At 43.7% G+C, this 19,852-nt stretch overlaps 1 protein-coding gene across 1 annotated transcript in view; it reads left to right on the top strand.

Moving 5' to 3' along the window:
* The window catches only part of BAZ1A (bromodomain adjacent to zinc finger domain 1A), a 758,495-nt gene extending 739,169 nt beyond the window's left edge, over nt 1–19,326 (top strand). The window contains exons 25-27 of the mRNA XM_085627428.1: nt 16,290–16,450; nt 17,570–17,657; nt 18,355–19,326. Of these exons, the coding sequence (XP_085483554.1) occupies nt 16,290–16,450; nt 17,570–17,657; nt 18,355–18,548 (443 nt within the window). The 3' untranslated portion in view covers nt 18,549–19,326. The remainder of the gene's footprint in view (nt 1–16,289; nt 16,451–17,569; nt 17,658–18,354) is intronic.
* Nucleotides 19,327–19,852: the final 526 nt, after the last annotated feature.

Raw genomic sequence — 19,852 nt, 5'->3', positions numbered from 1 at the left:
AACACAAGCGCAGGGCTCATGAACTCATACAGGAGGGTAAACTAATTACAAACACCTCCATTAAGTGTGCCCTCGATGCAGCCGACACTGCTTCTAGAGCCATAAATACCAGTGTCCTGCTTCGTCGCCATGCCTGGCTCAGGATCTCAGGCTTCAAGCCTGAAGTCCAGGTGTCCATACTCAATCACCCTTTTGACCAACAAACTCTCTTTGGGCCAAAGGTAGACGAAGCGTTGGAAAAGATGAAAAAGGACACAGACACAGCAAAGTCTATGGGGGCACTCCAAACACAAGCCTCTAAACGTTCCTTTCGACGCTCATCCTTTCGTGGCACAGGCAGAGGCTTCTCCACCGATAGCGCCTCTACCTCCTACAAGTCCCCTCCTCAAAATACCTTTTCAAAGGGCAACCAAAGGGGTGGTTACAGATGCAACAACAATAAGGGCAGGGGCAAAACTAACACCACCCGTTCTGCTACCCCACCCGCACAATGACTTCCTTCCGCTTCCCCCAGACCATCCCACTCCGGTCGGGGGCAGGCTACAAAACTTTATCCACGCATGGGAGTCCATAACATCGGACAAATGGGTGACCCAAATCATTCGGTCAGGGTACTGTCTCGAGCTAACATCCACCCCACCCAATATCCCACCAAGGCACCGTCCAATGTCTCAAGAACATTCCACACTGCTCAAACAGGAGGTACTCTCCCTCCTCCAAAAACACGCTATAGAGCAGGTTCCACTCAATCAGCAAAATCTAGGGGTCTACTCCCTATATTTCTTAATACCAAAGAAAGACGGGACCCTCAGGCCCATTCTGGACCTTCGGCCTCTAAATGCCTACATACATTCAGACCATTTCCACATCGTCACCCTACAACAAGTCCTCCCGCTCCTCTGTCAGGGAGACTTTCTCACTACCTTGTATCTGAAAGACGCATACTTTCACATTCCAATACACCCCTCTCACAGGAAGTACCTCAGGTTCGTGGTGGACGGGCAGCATTACCAATTCACGGTTCTCCCCTTCGGGGTTACCACCGCACCACGGGTGTTTACCAAATGCCTAGCCGTAGTGGCAGCACACCTCAGACGTCAACATATTCACGTCTTCCCTTACTTAGACGACTGGCTAATAAAAGCCGCGTCCTACCACCAATGCGTGCAACATACAAACAGCACCATCCAACTGCTCCACCAGCTAGGCTTCACGGTGAACTACCAAAAGTCCCACCTCATACCATCTCACACAAAGCAATATCTCGGGGCCACTATAGACACCCCCAAGGGTATTGCCTATCCAAACTCAGCCAGAATCACAAGCATTCAAGCCTTACGCAAAACATTCCTTCCTCAACACTCTTCCAGCAAGAGTGTTTATGAAGCTCATAGGAATGATGGCATCTTGCATTTTCATAGTGCCCCATGCAAGACTCCACATGCGTCCACTTCAAGAGTGCCTAGCACAACAGTGGAACCAGGCCCAGGGTCAGCTGACGGATCTGGTGTTGGTGGACGGCCGCACACATCACTCTCTGCAGTGGTGGAACACCACAAACCTTTCCAAAGGGCGGCCGTTCCTGGACCCGGTTCCTCAGGTGATTCTAACAGCGGACGCATCGCTCTCCGGCTGGGGAGCGCACCTCCTACACCTCACAATGCAAGGTCTATGGACGCCACAGCAAAAATCGCTCCACATCAACCATCTGGAGCTCTTGGCGATCTTTCTAGCCCTAAAATCCTTCCAAAAACAGATTTCAGGCAAAGCAGTCCTCATTCGCACGGACAACATGACTGCAATGTATTATATCCAAAAACAGGGGGGGACACACACTCCCCAGCTCTCCCGCTTAGCCCAGAGCATATAGAGATGGGCAATTCCCCAAAACATCTTTCTCCTGGCACAGCACGTTCCAGGCGTACAAAACACCATGGCAGATCTGCTCAGCAGACAGACGCAACAACTACACGAATGGGAACTGCATCCACAAGTTCTTCACCCATTCTTCCAACAGTGGGGGCATCCTCAGATAGACCTCTTCGCCACCCACGAAAACAAAAAATGCCCAAGCTTCGCCGCCAGATACCCACACCCATTGTCCAAAGGCAATGCGATATGGATGAACTGGTCAGGCAGATTTGCATACGCCTTTCCACCTCTCCCACTAATTCCATTAGTGGTAAGGAAGCTACAACAGCACTCCCTCACACACATTCTAGTAGCTCCAACGTGGGCCAGGCAGCCGTGGTACACCACACTACTACAACTATCAGTGGTACCACATCAAAAACTGCACCTGTCCCCATGCCTCCTAACCCAGAACCATGGAGAAATCAGGCACCCGGACCCAGCTCAGCTCAACCTTGCGATCTGGCTCCTGAAATCTTAGAGTTTGGGTACCTTAACCTTCCCCCTGACTGCATGAATATTATCAAGGAAGCCAGACGTCCTACCACTAGAGCATGCTATGCCGCAAAGTGGAAAAGATTTGTAATTTACTGCCGTAACAATACAATCAACCCTTTAGATGCATCCATACAACACATTATATGCTATCTGCTCCATCTTCACAGGTGTAACCTGGCATATTCATCCATATGCCTACACCTAGCAGCGATCGCTGCTTATCTACAAAACAGACCGCATTTATCACTCTTCAGAGTGCCCGCTATTAAAGCCTTTATGGAAGGCCTTAAACGAGTAATTCCTCCCAGGGCACCACCTTCCCCTGTATGGAATCTAAATGTAGTTCTTACACGGCTAATGGGTCCGCCCTTCGAACCAATGCATAAATGTGAGCTACAGTTTCTCACCTGGAAAACAGCTTTTCTCGTAGCTATCACTTCCCTTAGAAGGGTTGGTGAAATACAAGCGTTCACTATACAGGAACCCTTCCTACAAATACATCACAGCAAGGTCATACTTCGTACAAATCCGAAGTTTCTGCCCAAGGTCATTTCCCCCTTCCATCTCAATCAATCGGTGGAATTACCTGTCTTCTTCTCGCAACCTCAATCTGTTGCAGAAAGGGCTTTACACACACTCGATGTGAAAAGGGCTTTACTGTACTACATACAAAGAACGCAACCCTTCAGAAAGACTAAACAATTGTTAGTCTCCTCTCCACCACATAAAGGCAACCCCATTTCTAAATCAGGGATAGCTAGGTGGATTGTAAAGTGTATACAAATTTGCTATCAAAAGGCAAAAAGAACATTATCTGTTCCACCTAAAGCCCACTCTACTAGAAAGTTAGGGGCTTCTATGGCTTTTCTAGGGAACATACCCTTAGATGACATCTGCAAAGCAGCCACATGGTCAACACCGCACACCTTCACAAAACATTACTGTGTAGATGTGCATTCCAAGCAGCAAGCTAGTGTGGGCCAGGCTGTACTAAAGACACTTTTTCAAACCACTGCAACGGATACCGGTGGTCGCCGCTAAGGTTGGGTACTGCTATATAATCTATGCTAAGTGTACAATCTGCAGCTCATATGCCTCGAACGGAATATGCTACTTACCAGTATGCATCTGTTCTTGGCATGTAGAGCTGCAGAGTTGTACACGCCCACCCGCCTCCCCGGCTACCTGTATCTGTTCCAGTATATCTTATTTAGATACAACACACATGGGTTTCTCACTGTTGTTACTACGCTCCATCATTTCCCTGTTGGCGAAAAACAATCTGAGGATGGAGCCGAAGCCCATGCGCAGTACGGACCGAAGGAGGAGTCACCAAACTCGTGACTTCCAAAGACTGTCCAAAGAACAAAAACAAACTGCAAACATCCGGGCCCAACACCAGATGGCGATCTATGCTAAGTGTACAACTCTGCAGCTCTACATGCCAAGAACAGATGCATACTGGTAAGTAGCATATTCCTTCTTGGCCTACTTCTGTAAATACTTGTGAATTCACGTAAGTTGTATATCTGCACTTAGTGCAAGGACATATACCATGGGTGCACTTTTGAGACTCTCTTTAATAATTGGGCCCCTAATTAGTTGTGGCGTTAACTATGACCTTTTGTGTTTATTAAAATTCTGTCTCTCCCTCTCTATCTGCTGGCTACACTATGAGTGACAGCATTCTGCTCTTTCACAAGGAGCATATCGGCGCACAGAGTAGTTTTGTTCAGTGCCAGGAATTACTGTGGAAATGTTTTTTTTTTATAGGCCAAACATTTTTGGGTGTTTGCCAATGTTTGTTATAATGGTGTGGGCCCGGCAGCTCCCACACCAATAGGGTTTTACAAAAACAAGTCATACATTGACAAAACCAAAAGGCTGACCATCAATTTCAGAATACTTGTTTTTTTCTGTTTCCCATAATCTTATTGAAACTGGTTACACTGATTTTCCATCGCCCTCTTTGGGAAATACTAGCCTACAGCAACACATTTTACTAAATGATGCTGCTAAGAGATGGTACTTAAAATTTGAACAGTAGTTTAGCTAAATGTTTTTTTCCTACTTGCATTTGTTTGTGAATATTTTATTTTGAAAGCAGAGACTCCTCAATCTTGCTTTTCAAGCTTCTGTAAATATTTGTATCTAATCAGAGCATTCTGGGAGCATTACACATAGCCTCAATTTGCTAAACTTTGAAAACGTGTGTACACATTTTTGTAGTCTGAGCTTAAAACAATTACTTAGAGCGCTCATTTTAAGAATAAAGGCTTTGCATTAATGAACCATAAATACAGGTTTGAACATCATTAACACATGGACACAAATATCACCTTAACTACAAACAATGTTCTTCCCTGGTCCATAATGTGTTACTGTAAACTGGCAGCCAAAGAGTTTGTGCTGCAGGGGGTTGGGCCTACTTGTCCCGAGCACAAAATACACATTAAAACATGTTGCCCTTGACCCCAAACAGTATTTCCTGGGCATTTGGCAATAGGAATTTCACTTCCCTGGCCTTTCCACCAAAGTTCCCTCATTCTTTTAGAGATAAACACATGTAAACATTGCTCAAATTACGCTGATCCTAATTGCCCCACTGTGAGCAAGACAAACGTGGGTCTCTGACCTGGTGAAGAAGGCACAAGAAAATATAAAAAGGCTACCAGTAAACCACAACCTCCTCTCCATGTACGGAGGAAAAATCCACCACCCGAGGCAAGCACCTTCAGCCTAGCTGCCTGGCTCCTGAGGATAGTTTGGACCCTTGAACATTCCAAAGTTATCCATGGACATCCAAAAAAAGGCAGCAATGTGCTACTTAGCGAAATGGCAGAGGTATATCCCGTGGTACAGCGTGAGTTAGCTGCTCCACATGCGCAGTGGACACCACAGTGATAACGTACTGTGCGCACATGCTAGATAACATTCTAACATATGCTTTACTAAAATACACTTGCAGTAGTAACCTACAGAAGAGGTCGCCTGGGAAGAAACCTCTTTGCAACACCAGTGATTGAAAGGTTTCTAGAAGGTGCAAAAAGAATAGCTCTACCCAGATCAACTGTAACACCAATGTGGAATTTCAACCTGGTATTAACACAGTTAGTGAAGGCACCCTTTGAACTATTAAACAAGCAGAACTGCTGTTGTTGACCTTAAAAAAAACAGCCTTCCTAATTGTGGTTGCATCACTGCACAGGGTGAGTGAACTACAAGCCCTAACCACCAGAGAGACCTACCCACAGATACATAAGGACAAGCATAGTCATGCAGACCAACCCACGCTTTCTCATCAAGATCATATTACAGATCCATGTAAACCAAAAAAAAAAACAAGCTCCAGGCTTCTTCCAACAACCAATTACACAAATTTGAGAATTCTACATACTCTGCATGTATGCTGGGCTGTGATGTACTACCTAGAAAGGGCGAGGGAGAGCTGAAAGGGAAATCCGCTCTTCATAACGTTCACACACTCAGGCAAAGGATTACCAGTGACGAAGGGCTCCATTTCAGGAGGGATAGTGCAACAATCCTTTTATGCTATCGAAGAGCAGGTGTGTGCTTAAAGGCAAGGTCTATGGTGCATCCTATAAGGAAAAAGGCACCCCACCTTGGTATTCCTCTCCAGTGAGCAACATTTATGGCAGCCTGAAGCCCATCACACTTGTGTGGACATCCAAGTGAACAAGGATTCACAATTGGAACAGAGTACTGAAGCATCTGTTTGCAAACTCTGCCTCATTTTAATGCCACCTTAAAGAGTGACCAGAGATATCGCTACAAAATCAATGCACAGCATGTGAATCCAGAAAAGGATTCATGGTGAAAAAAGCAATGGTTGTTTACAAGTAGGAGTATTTTTGCAGTTTTAAGAATTGTTTGGATTTACATGGGACCCTCCACCTCCCTGTAAGACAAAGGAAGCCAACAAAGACAAGAGAAAGTCGCTAAAAGGGAAAAAATCTGAAGATGGTGACAACATACAGGGGCTTCTGGGGTGTACGTTTGATTTCATGGGAGGACAGACACAGTACCAAATGATCATAGACCATACCCAGCAAAAACAACAAGCATTTGCAATGCAATAGGTCTCGCATTTATGCGAGTTTAAACTATTTGCATTGTAAAAGGCAATGACTTTTATTTATTGTTTTAAAAACCAAAACACAAAAAAGCATTATTTACTATGCCAATAGCTCAAACTTGTTTAAATTCAAGATCTATTGCATTGTAAATTCTTGTTTGTATTGTTGACGTGAATTTGCACAGGTAAATAATGGTATTTGAGCATTTGGTGCATATGTCCAAATACTTTTATGAACTGAGCCCCATTTGAGAGGAGCTATGGGGGCTGTCCCAGTGGTTAAACTGTCAATTGGATTTCAGTTGCCACATTTCATACCCTGAAACTCACCCTCCCTCATTGGTTTATTGATAACTATGAGCAGGACCACTGGAATCATGATTTTGCACCTGTGGTGTTTTTCGCCTGATTATGGATTTGCTGCATTTGCCACATAATCTATCGACTGCATCACAATTTGAAGATATTTTTTTTTTTTAGCTCATACGGATCAAAAGTTATTGAAAATGCAGCAAAGTGTATTGCAGTGTAGTCGTAGGCCTTCGCAAAAGTAGACTTGTTATCTTTCAGTTCCTTATTGCTGTATTTCAGTGTTAAACTGTTACTAATGAGGTGGAACCTTTTCCCAGACAGTGTTAACGTGAAAAAAGACAATAAAGCAGTAGTACTGTTACAACACACAATACAATACAACATGTGCTGCATTACGCTATATAATTTAGTCAACCCTGCTGCATAATTTGATCTTCCTCTGTCACTTAATTCCAGTGCCTCTGTATAAGAACTACCTCTGCATAGACTTAACATCCATGAGAGGCATTGCTCCCTTTCGATATACCGCCACACAATGGAACACCACGTCTGTTTCCCCCTCTTCTCTAAAGTGCCACTCTCGTGGGCAGTGAGGCACAGCACACAATGACCCATGACTCCCTTCAGTCCCATGAAGCACCCACAGCACCGGAGAACCTTACACGTGGCCCCATGAATGCACATTTAGGGTGCACTCACCTACATAGAGCACCACCACTTGCACACAGCTCCACATTAATGGCCCTAGTCAGTAGCCATCCCTCACCTGTTGTCGAGGCCAGTCTTCTTGCTTGGAAAGACTCTTGGTAGCCGAGGGTTGTAATCCTGAAAAATGCCATGTTGGGTAAGGAGTGTTCGGTGTGATGGCTACTGCACTATCTTGGTGGTGAGTCACGTGTGATTTAGGAAGGTGTGGTTGGTGCGCTATTGAATGGGGTAAGCCTGCTGCTTTGGGGGCTGCTGAGAAGGGTGAGGGTTAGCGTCCTCTGCACTATTTTGGTGGTGAATCTCTTGTTGTGAAGTACAAGTGGGCGTTTCAGTGGTCCCTACTGTGTCTTGGATAAGAGTCTTGTTGTTTGGTGGAAGGGGGCAGTGGCCATCGGTTGTTCTTTTGCACCCCCTAATGGGTGATTAATAGACGGTAGAGGCTTCTCTTGTTGCTGGCTGTATGAGTGTGGGGGGTGCCTCCTTTAGTAAAAACAGCCCTGTTGTAGGGGCTCTCTATGTGTGAGGTGTAGTATCTGTGGGGTTGGTCTATTTGTCTGGGGTCACTGACTATTGCTGTCTCTGCAGTGGGAGTAGTCGAGTACTGTATCTAATGTGGATTTGTCTGTAACGAGTCTGTTGCTGAAGAAGTCTCTTCCGGCTGCACATCAGGTTATTGCCTGGAAATGTGGACCTCTGCCGTGCAAAAGCCTATTGTTGCGGGGAACTCTCTTGCCAGGTGTCGCTCGGAGCCCGGGGACGAACTGATCCTCTATTTTTACAGGTTTACAGCGATTACTATGGCAACCGTACACAAGACTCTGGTCAACATAAACAAGCCTCCCTGGCACAAATTGATTAAATTATGGGGAAGATTCAAACCCGAAGTGACATTTGCAGAAGGAAACTGCGGTGAACGTCTGCAGGAATATGAAACCAAAATAAAACCGACACAACTCAAGCCTCTCAGAGAAGGGGGGCTAGAGCATGAGGCAAAGACACAATGTGAAGACGCAGCGCGCATGAGCTGCAACGCTAGGCGAGTGGGCGGGACCTAGGGGAGACAGGGCGGTTCCCAACCCCACTTCCAAGGAAACCCGACCGAAAGCTAACGACTATAGATCTCGCAAGCAAGACCTAAAAAAGGAGAAAATAACACTGACCAGAAGATTCTGAATTCAGCCACTAGATGGCAGAATAATGCACAGCACGTGAATCCAGAAAATTCAAGCTGCAAAGGTACTGCTGGTAAGTATTCATAAACAACGTGATTCTATCCTAATTCAATCCATAGTTAGATTTTTTATTTTATTTATAGTGATGTGAAAAAAGGTGTGTGATCCATGAGATGCCATGGAAAGACGCTAAGTGTTTTTAAAATACCCCTCACACACTATGAATCCCATAGTGTCATGCTTCATCATGGGGGTCTTCCCGTCCCTCTACGGGGCGGGGCGTGCTACAACCTGCAAATATGGGGGAGCACTGTTTTTTATGAAAGAATAGGCTATGTGTGGTGAGGGAGTGAGCGTGGTAGGGTTAGTGAAGATTTACAAAATTGAATTAAAAATTCCCTGGCTGGTAGAAAAAAACTACTTTATTTCTCCGGCTGGGAACGTTAAAAAAGGGGGATAAGGTGTAGGGGGTGTGTCTTAATGTGATACCCCCTACTGGGTCAACATGTTCGTAAGCCGTCCCCACTGCTTTACTCATCAGGACCGAATGTGATCCCTGCTACACTCAGTTTATCAAACTGATTTTTTATGTATGTATACCTATTACTAAAAAAAAACACAAAAAAAATGTGTGGCTGTAGTTTCTTAGGGGTACATTGATCCCTGTATTCAAAAACCGACTTGGTATCTGAAAAGATGAGAAAAGATAATGCCAAACTACCCTTGGATAGTTTCATTAACACATCACCATACTGTGGAATGTTCTGATAAAATATTGTGATATATTTTTCTTGATATATTTCTGTGGCAGCGTAGGTTTGTAATATTAAACCCAGTGAACTACTGCACATAAATTGTGTGGTATAATGGCAGATACCTTAAAATATACAAACATTAGACAAGTGACAACAAACCCACACTACCATCAAAAGCACTCTAGTTCTGTTGATAAAAGTAGTCATTCAATCATCCGTATAAACAGACATACCAGTATATATGAGATCATTATTGCCTGTTGAAAGTTACACACAAAGCATCGTTACGTGAAATCGTTTTCTACATACACTATTAGGTGTGATACACGGGCTTCATGAGCTTGCACTGAAGGGGAGGATGTCTCGAATAAACAGTGATTCAGGATCCTTTCCTTGCCTTAAATGTGCCTCTGTGCTGCTCCGTGGATGGCAACATGAGAGTAAACACTGAGTTTTTAAATCGTTTGAAGACCGGAAGCAGCGGGAAAACGGGCTGCTCTCTGATAGACTAGAGCGTGTAGTTCATTCAAAATGGCTGCTTGTTTCGTGCGAATGTTGTGGGTCTGAATAACATCACTTCCTGATGTAGCGATGACGGTGATAGAACGGAAAAAGTGGGGGAGGGGCAAAGTTATGTTTCCATATGTTTGAAAACTGAGCAGTGTTTTCGATATTTTGAAATTCTAGATTTCCTGGTATCTAGAAATAGGAAGATAAATACCCCAGTACTGAGCATGAAATACAAAAGGCACCGCGTTTCGTTGGTGATGCGGGCAAAACAAAATGCGCGAAGGACATTTAAACAAAAAATGAAAAAAATGCCTTAAATCATTGGACTTCCAAGTGTAGGACCAATGACTTGCTAAATTTTATATATACATACATACATAAGGCAGTGATGGTCATTGCCCCTGGTGGAACATTCAAGACTAAAATTGAAGAGAAGCCTTTGATTGTTAAGATTGTTCGCTCGCGGCCAAATGTAGGACTGGTGACTTGTCGGTTTTTAAAGGGAAAAATGATTGTTGGGCATAGAGTAGAAACATCAAGTCATAGCTACCCCCATGGAATTTCATCATTTAGGCCTCTCATTTGAAACTTGCTCCTGGACAGTGATCGAGCAAATTTCAAATGAGATACCTTTTTGATAAAGAACAAAGATGGGTGTTCCGTCTTAAGACAAACATCACAGGCCTAAACGATGAAATTCCATGGGGGCAGCTATGACTTGATGTTTCTACTCCATGCCCAACATTATGCAAAGTCCCACTTAGTGACTACCATGTATCCTCTGACCGATTGTAGGTCTCCAGAATATCTGCGGTTAAGCATCTATACATACCAATTAGCCAAATGCCACGACTCGTATCTCAATAATAGATCAACAATCTAAAGGGTCTTCAAAAAGACCTATTTTTAATCAACTATACATACCTTTTTTATTCACCCCATTTTTTGGATTAATTATCAGGGAAAACTATCATTTTTCCCTTTAAAAACTGACAAGTCACCAGTCCTACATTTGGCAGCGAGCGAACAATCTTTTAACAATCAAAGGCTTCTCTTCAATTTTAGTCTTGAATGTTCCACCAGGGGCAATGACCATCACTGCCTTATGTATGTATATATAAAATTTAGCAAGTCATTGGTCCTACACATGAAAGTCCAATGATTTAAGGCATTTTTTTCATTTTTTGTTTAAATGTCCTTCGCGCATTTTGTTTTACCCGCTTCGCCAACGAAACGCGTTGCCTTTTGTATTTCATGCTCAGTACTGGGGTATTTATCTTCCTATTTCTAGATACCAGGAAATCTATAATTTCAAAATATCGAAAACACTGCTCAGTTTTCAAACATATGGAACATAACTTTGCGCCCCCCCCCCCCCCCTTTTTTCCGTTCTATGACCGTCATCGTTACATCAGGAAGTGATGTTATTCAGACCCACAACATTCGCACGAAACAAGCAGCCATTTTGAATGAACAACACGCTCTAGTCTATCAGAGAGCAGCCCGTTTTCCCGCTGCTTCCTGTCTTCAAACGATTTAAAAACTCAGTGTTTACTCTCGTGTTGCCATCCACGGAGCAGCACAGAGGCACATTTAAGGCAAGGAAAGGATCCTGAATCACTGTTTATTCGAGACATCCTCCCCTTCAGTGCAAGCTCATGAAGCCCGTGTAACACACCTAATAGTGTATGTACAAAACAATTTCACGTAACTATGCTTTGTGTGTAACTTTCAACAGGCAATAATGATCTCATAAATACTGGTATGTCTGTTTATACGGATGATTGAATGACTACTTTTATCAACAGAACCAGAGTGCTTTTGATGGTAGTGTGGGTTTGTTGTCACTTGTCTAATGTTTGTATATTTTAAGGTATCTGCCATTTTACCACGCAATTTATGTGCCGTAGTTCACTGGGTTTAGAATTACAAACCTACGCTGCCACAGAAATATATCAAGAAAAATATCACAATATTTTATCAGAACATTCCACAGGATGGTGATGCGTTAATGAAACTATCCAAGGGTAGTTTGGCATTATCTTTTCTTATCTTTTCAGATACCAAGTCGGTTTTTGAATACAGGGATCAATGTACCCCTAAAACTACAGCCACACATTTTTTGTGTGTTTTTTTTTTATAATAGGCATACATACATAAAAAATCAGTTTGATAAACTGAGTGTAGCAGGGATCACATTCGGTCCTGATGAGTAAAGCAGTGGGGACGGCTTACGAAACATGTTGACCCAGTAGGGGGTATCACATTAAGACACACCCCCTACACCTTATCCCCCTTTTTTAACGTTCCCAGCCGGAGAAATAAATAAAGTAGTTTTTTCTACCAGCCAGGAAATTTTTAATTCAATTTTGTAAATCTTCACTAACCCTACCACGCTCACTCCCTCATCACACACAGCCTATTCTTTCATAAAAAAACAGTGCTCCCCCATATTCGCAGGTTGTAGCACGCCCCGCCCCGTAGAGGGACGGGAAGACCCCCATGATGAAGCATGACACTATGGGATTCATAGTGTGTGAGGGGTATTTTAAAAACACTTAGTGTCTTTCCATAGCATCTCATGGATCACACACCTTTTTTCACATCACTATAAATAAAATGATAAAAATACTAACTAGTCTTTATTTGAATTAGGATAGAATCACATTGTTTATGAAAAGTTATACAGGAGGTAGATTCTATCCAGATACCTCTTTACTCCCTCTTTTTGGTACTTTTTCGGACTGCTGGTAAGTAACCATTTACTTATCAAGTCTTGATTTCTTTTCTGGTTCCCTGCCTTGTGTTTGACGACTGAAATTATTCTTGTGCCCTTGTTTCTGGATTTTCCTCATTCTCTTTGCTTATGTCTGTATTAAAGACTGCATTAAAAAGCTTCATTTTCTTTAATAAAAAAAGTACACTTGATAGAGTTGCCAGTAAGCTGGGATCTGAACCCTCCTCTATCCGTAATAGCATGTATTTTATTTTTGAGCTTTTAGCCATATTTTCTGTTTCTAAACTGTTAAAACATTTTGCAGTGTGCTCATTCCAATCAAGTAATACAAGTTATCACAGTTGAATGCATGTGAGGTCTTATGTATTTCCTCTACATATTTATCTAGAGTTGTAGGAAAGTAGGATCTGCTTTCATAGTCGCCTCCAATTTTTGCTGGTGTCCTGTTTTTCTGGCTGGGATCCTGCTAATCAGGACCCCCGTTAGTGCTTCTTCCCTAAATTGGACATGGTAAGTACTCGGGTACACCCCAGATTGACTACTGATGTAACCTTGTAAGTCCCTAGTATATGGTATCAAGGTACCCAGGGTACAGGTACACCAGGGATACCACATGGGCTGAAGGATGTATTATGCCACCCATGGGAGACAACTCAAATTGTGTCTAAATGCCTGCCATTGCAGCCTGTGTAAGCTGGTGCTAACACCACTTAAAAAGCTATACGTTTCCTTAGATCTGAAGTCACTGCACTTAAAACCTATGTCACCCCAAAGGCAGGCCTTTCAATCCTGAAGGCGGGGTGCTCGGTTATAAGTGAGAAGGTGCCCCTGCATGAGCAGGACACCACTATAACCTTTGGAGTCCATTCTCCTGAGTTGTAAATGCATCAGCCATTAAGACAGAGTGGCCATGTGTCATTGGGTGATGGCTATCTCTAAACTGGCCATAACGAACCTGGTTGTGTTTATCAAACATGTTGGATTCATACCCCCACACCGTAAACGGTGTGGGAGGTATGGTTCCATGCACTGTAAAGCTCCTCTGCAAAACCCTCCATGCACTTGGTACCAGAGATACAATTCTGTACTCCTGCTGTTGAGCTAAGCTTGAGAAGAGGAAGGCAGGACAATAAGTTTCCTGTCACAGTGAAGTGTGACCACCTCCCAGACAGGACTTGGTGTATTGGGACAGGGTGGGGGAGCTTGCCAGCGCTACTAGACTGCATTGAAGGGCACATTTGCTGCCCTCCTTGCATACTCCAGTTAGAACCAGTTCAGGGAGCCGTTGTCTCCTGCTCTGGTGCGAAACTGGACAAAGGACATGGGAGTGTCTTCCCAATTGTCCAGCCCCTCCTCTGGGAGGGAACCCTGAATCGTTCCAACCCTTTCCCCAGGGTACTTAAGGGCTTACCTGTGAGTAGGTCCCTAGATTCATCGTGGGACCAGATTCAGATCCGAAACCACTTCAACCGTCGGGGCGCTTTGAGATCCGAGACTGCAACTGGGAAGATTCCTGCTGCTTCTGGTCTCGTCGTCCTGCCAGTTTTCTGCAATGTATGTGCCTGTGCTCCATACAGGTTTTGGGACATCCAAGACACCCGAAGGAATCTCCCTTGGAGTAAAGGAGTCACTCCCCTGCATTTGCAGGCACAGCAACAAAGCTGACCGGTCTGCTGTTCCTGAGATCCTCCAGACTCCGAAAGGTTCTGCAACACAGGTGGTAGTTCTGAAACTCCCTTGAGGCCTGCACTGTCTTCACAGCAAGTTTGAAGCCAGTTTCCCTAGTCTGAACCGCTGTAGCAGTATCCCTGTGCACCGCATCGACTTGCTATTGCCAAGGCTTGTTGACTCTCCTCCAGAGATCTTCGGGCTCCAAGTAGCTCAAACCTCAAGCATCTCCTGCAGCCAAGTTCTTCGCCTGCACAGTGGGTCTTCATCCTTTGGTGAGCTGCTCAAGGTCCTCTTGCGACTCCTGTGCCTTCGACCCATGATTCCTCTTGAGGGTCTTCTTTGGCTCCAGTGGGCTCCCCTGCTTGCTCGGGGCTGCTCTGACTTACCTGCTCGTTGTGAGTCACTTGGACCTTGCTGGTCCCAACACTGCACCTTCTTCGACTACATTAGTTTCCGTTGCCAAGGAGAGTTGGTGCCCATACCGCACACTGACCCCTTGGCTCTTGACATCCGACATGGGACTGCTCATGAGCGGATCCTGGTCTTCAAAAGCATCGCCTGGTCTGCAGAGCTGCAACTTTATGGGCACCGTCAACTCTCCTGCATCCCCAACATCGGTGGGCATTCGTCTTCCGTGTATTCTGGTCACTCCTGAGTGGCATAGACACTGTCCTCTCTGCTTGCAGGTACCTGTCAGCTTGAACCCACCTTTGGGTTTCACCGGACTCTTCACCTTTGCCAGCGGCATCTTTTCTGAAGTCCTCCATTTTGGTCTACAGTGGTTTCAGATGTCACTTCACACCTTTGCACCCAGCTTCCCTGATGTAGGTACCCTAGTTCCAGGGGTATGCACGGGTGGGGTGACTCTCTAACCTTCCCTCTTCCACGGGGTATCTTCAGGGTCCACTGGGAAGGGTCCTTTTTCTTTAAAACTGCAACCGCCACTTATCCATCGACTTGCAGTGAGCACAAGGTCGTGGTCGAGGTCTGTGGAGTTCCTAGATACTCACCTTGGGTGGTTCCTTGGGTCCTTGGCTCTTTTACATCTTCGGGGTCCATTCTCGACTTAGGTCGTGGTTCGCATTCCACTATTTTAGTATATGGTTTGGTCTCCCCCTGGAGACCACTATGTATTTGTGCTACTTATGTGTTCTATTATAAAGTATTGTGTGTATTGTGGTTATATCTCCGGGTAGGAGATTTTGCAATGAGTTTGTGTTAATAATACATATTTGTATAACTACTGTGTGGTTCTTTTTCACCTAACCTATACCATAAGATTAAGTACTGGGAAAACAAGCTGCTTTACACTCCTTCTGGACTAACCCTGAAGTCTGCTTTCCACAGCTACCTCTTAGAGAGCTTTCTAAGGTTGTCTGAGACTGCTAACACCACTATACGGGTTGTCTAGATTAGTGCAGGGTGCTACACTTGTCATATTTCTGCTCGTTAATAAGTATTCCATTTGTAATCGATCCCGGCTTGTGATGATTCTTCATACCTTAGAAGTATTTGGCTGAGCTCTTTACGCCACGCTGAGGAGAGTCTCCAGGTGCCTCCGCTCATTGTCAGGCTCCTCTTTTACCCTTTACAAATATGTAATTGGTAAATGTAACACCAGTGGGACCCCTCCCCCGTATTTCATAGGTTCCAAACTTCTTGGACCTCAGTCATGTATGTTAGTGTCTGGGTGTGGAATGGGCATCTCTCCTTGTATCTAAACCTCTACCAATCTGCCTACCAAGATCTTTACCAACCTTATGCAGCGGCACGCACCACTCTTTGGTTCTCTTTCATGATTGTGTGATTCAACGTGCCTATAATCGCAGCATTGAATCCAGTCCCTTAAGACGTTCCATTTAGCTGTGATGTCTTGTTGTCCCAGTATTTACTGGATATGACCTTGTGTTTTTTCACAGATCGTTCTAGTATGTTGTCCAACCCCATGGAGCAGGTGGGCCGCCGGAGTTCGGGTCGTGGACATGGGGTGCATGAGCTATCCGCCTGTGAGCAGCTGGTGGTGGAACTGGTGCGGCATGATGATAGCTGGCCCTTCATGAAGCTGGTTTCTAAAGTTCAGGTGTGTGATTTATGAAGTCCGTGCATGGACTGCAACTCTCCTGCATTAAACAATGAGGAGTCACTGTATGATGAGGTGGACACAGTTGATAAACATAATTTGCATTTCTATTTCTAAGATGAGAAGACGCATAGGTTATTGGGTACATTGGCTGTACTGTGTAGGCTACAGGTTACATATTCCACACCAGTAGCCTGCATTAAAAAGGTGGACTTCAGTTGCTTTATTCACTCTCCTTTCAAATAAGTTTCAGCCCTCGCACTGGTGCAGTTTGGGTACAGTTAAATAGCACTGCCTGCCCTTACACAAACTTTCAGTGTTTAACAGGTCCGTTAGTGGGTTTCACACTGTTCTTAAACATTGAACCCAGACTGTAGTTGGGTTCTGGGTGAGCAAGAACATTCACTTGAGCTCAAGGGATGGTTTAATATCTAAACTCGAGCAGTAAAGCATTGGTAGTTGCTCTGCTTTCTAGCATAGGATCAGTAAAGATCTCTGCCTGTTAAATGTCCACAAGAAAACTTCAGTCAAAGCAGATTTATCGGTCTCCATAAGATCATATAATTGCAGTAGACATAAATATACATAATTCATACCCAGAATAAAACGTCCCAAATGCTTTGGCAATAAGCTGCTTATATCCATAAAAAGCAGAATATTCATAAAACATACTGGGAACTTTATCAGTAGGTGACTTATGTCCATAAAGCTTACATTAAAAAAATGCACATCCCATTCAAAAATTTAAAGAAGCACATCTTAAGATAAATTTCACAAGGACAGTCGTATAAAGTACATGATGTCCACAAGCAACTTCATGAGCATCAGTCAATCATATTTTTTAAATTTATATTTCATTATAAAGTTTTTGATGGGTTTCAATGTCTTTGGAGAAATGGCTATTTCCTATGTTAAAACATATTCTAGCTGTTGCGCTAGCGTTAATGAATTTTAATGAAAAAGCCCTTAATCGAGATTTACAAGTAACTTTTCCTTTTGTGAATTGCTCATTTAAATAACTACTGCTGGTCCACCAGGGTGTATCCTCTCTGGAGTAAAATCACAGCATCCTACTGTTTAATAACCTGATCTTTGCTCCTTTGTGTCTGCTTTCTTTAGGTTCCAGATTACTACGACATCATCAAAAGACCAATCGCCTTAAACATCATTCGGGAGAAAGTGAACAAATGTGAATACAAGATTGCATGTGAGTGCCTACCTCTCAAGCTTTGTTGCGTCTGTTTCTAGATTGAATACATGGTTGCATGTGACTAGCTGCCTCTCACCCCTTGCTGTCTGTTTCTGTATTAAATACAAGGTTGCATGTGAGTAGCTGCCTCACCCCTCGTGTCTGTTTCTGTATTGAATACAAGGTTGCATGTGAGTAGCTGCCTCACCCCTCGTGTCTGTTTCTGTATTGAATACAAGGTTGCATGCGAGCGCCTGCCTATTCTCACTCCTTGCTGTCTGTTCCTATATTGTTTTTGCTTCCCTGAGGACATATGAGCACTTCCTAGAGAATAAAGAGGGGATGTGTCTGAGATGGAAGAAAGTGGCACTCAGTTGTGACTTGTGCAGTAAAAGTGCGAGTACTTGATTTGCAACCAGTGTGGCCTTAACACTCGTGTCTTATTCTGAGCCAGTAACTGCGATCATTTGGGAAGGTTGAATGAGTGATTTGTCCAGCGCGCTTTGATTTTCGAAGGACTTGTAAATAATATGGAGTTTCCTTTCTTGTTAGACTCGCGTCCGATTGCTCTGCATGTTTTGTTCACTAATGAGGTGGGATAATAGACCTGGTATGATTGACCGGAGCTCTTGCTATCTCATGTCCACTAGCTCTTTCTTTGGCTATTGCTTACTGCTACCGCATGTTCTTTAACACACTGTGTTTTCTTCTACAGCTGAATTGATTGATGACATTGAACTAATGTTTTCAAACTGCTTCGAGTACAACCCTGTCCAGACCAGCGAGGCGAAGGCAGGCTTCCGGCTCCAGGCTTTCTTCCACAGTCAGGCACAAAAACTTGGATTGGACTTGACAGGTAGCAGGCCGGACACTGCCACCCCTTCCCAAACTAAGAGGTCTCGCATCTAATTTCTTCCCAATGTTGAGAGCTTGGACTGCTCCCTCTACCTCTCCGCCACCCCCAACATTGAATCTAGATGTGGGCTGTGCAGCACCACTTCCGCCAGCAATAACATGCACGGACTGCACAAATCTCATTTAATACTGAAAGCACTCAGGAGAGCGAGGGAATCTTCCCTCAGCTGCCGTATTTTATGAAAACTCCTCATATGTTTTGATATGTATATTGGATACAAATACACTGGTTTACAGAGGTTTTTTTTCTAAAGTTTCTAAAACAATTGTGTTCAGATCTTTCTTTAATACTTGTCTAGCTCCCTCACCCTCTGCCTTTCGAGCCTTTTGTGTGGTGCAGTTCTTAATAGATTTCCTATTCTAGAAGTGACTTTGTGCTGACCTTGTCTTCAGAATAGGATCTCACAGCCTGCTGGTACTTCCAGAACTAGACGATGTGTTACAGATGCTCGTCTTTGTCAGCACTACATATGCTTGGATAGAACAGTCGATCCTTATCCAGCACCAACCAGGCTGACTCCGGCCAACTGGACACATATTTATTTGCCATTCAAAAGAAATTGATTTTTTTATTTATAAAATTTGCGTTTGTACCAATGTCTGTTCTGTGCTCCCGTTGGTATCTGTTTCCTCCACTTTGACTATCGATAAACAGATGCATTTATGGAAACAAATCTCGTTCACTTCTCCCAGTCACAGGGATTTTGCCAGTTAAACATTTTTTATGTGCATCTTTTTCCATGTGGTAAAATAAAATACTTTTTTTCAAATACTGAATTTAATATTGCGGCTTTGATAAAAAAGATTGTATTGTTAAATTATAATTGCAGTGAATTATTAACGTACATTTTCTTGTCTTTTTGCAATTCAATTTTCGATTATACAATATTGATTGATATCTCACATGCTGAATTTTGAAACGCGTACAGAGAATGTCTATATACAAACATGAACAAATGCTAGAGTGTGAGTTGCCAGCCAGCACTGCTTCATAGAAATGGGAAACAAAATTATGCGGTCACTTCAAGCCAACCAGGCTGTCTGGTCCAGGCTGCAATATATTGGCACCTGAAAGGAAGTTCACCCACTTGGCTTCCCCTTTTGATTTTTTCACAATGAATTTTAATTCTCATCAGTTTTTGTCGTCTTGTCTATTTTCTCGATCAGCTCCTTTTCACCTATTTAAAAAAAATTAATAATAATTGGCTGTCCTTCGAGTTGCGCCACACTGTCACTGTTTTTGAAATGCCTCTCCTGCGTGCAGAAAAGAAATCCAGATCCTTGCATTTGATATTTAC

Source organism: Triturus cristatus, chromosome 9 (genome assembly GCF_964204655.1).
Source record: "Triturus cristatus chromosome 9, aTriCri1.1, whole genome shotgun sequence".
NCBI lineage: Eukaryota > Metazoa > Chordata > Amphibia > Caudata > Salamandridae > Triturus > Triturus cristatus.
This window is presented reverse-complemented; position numbering and strand designations above follow the sequence as displayed.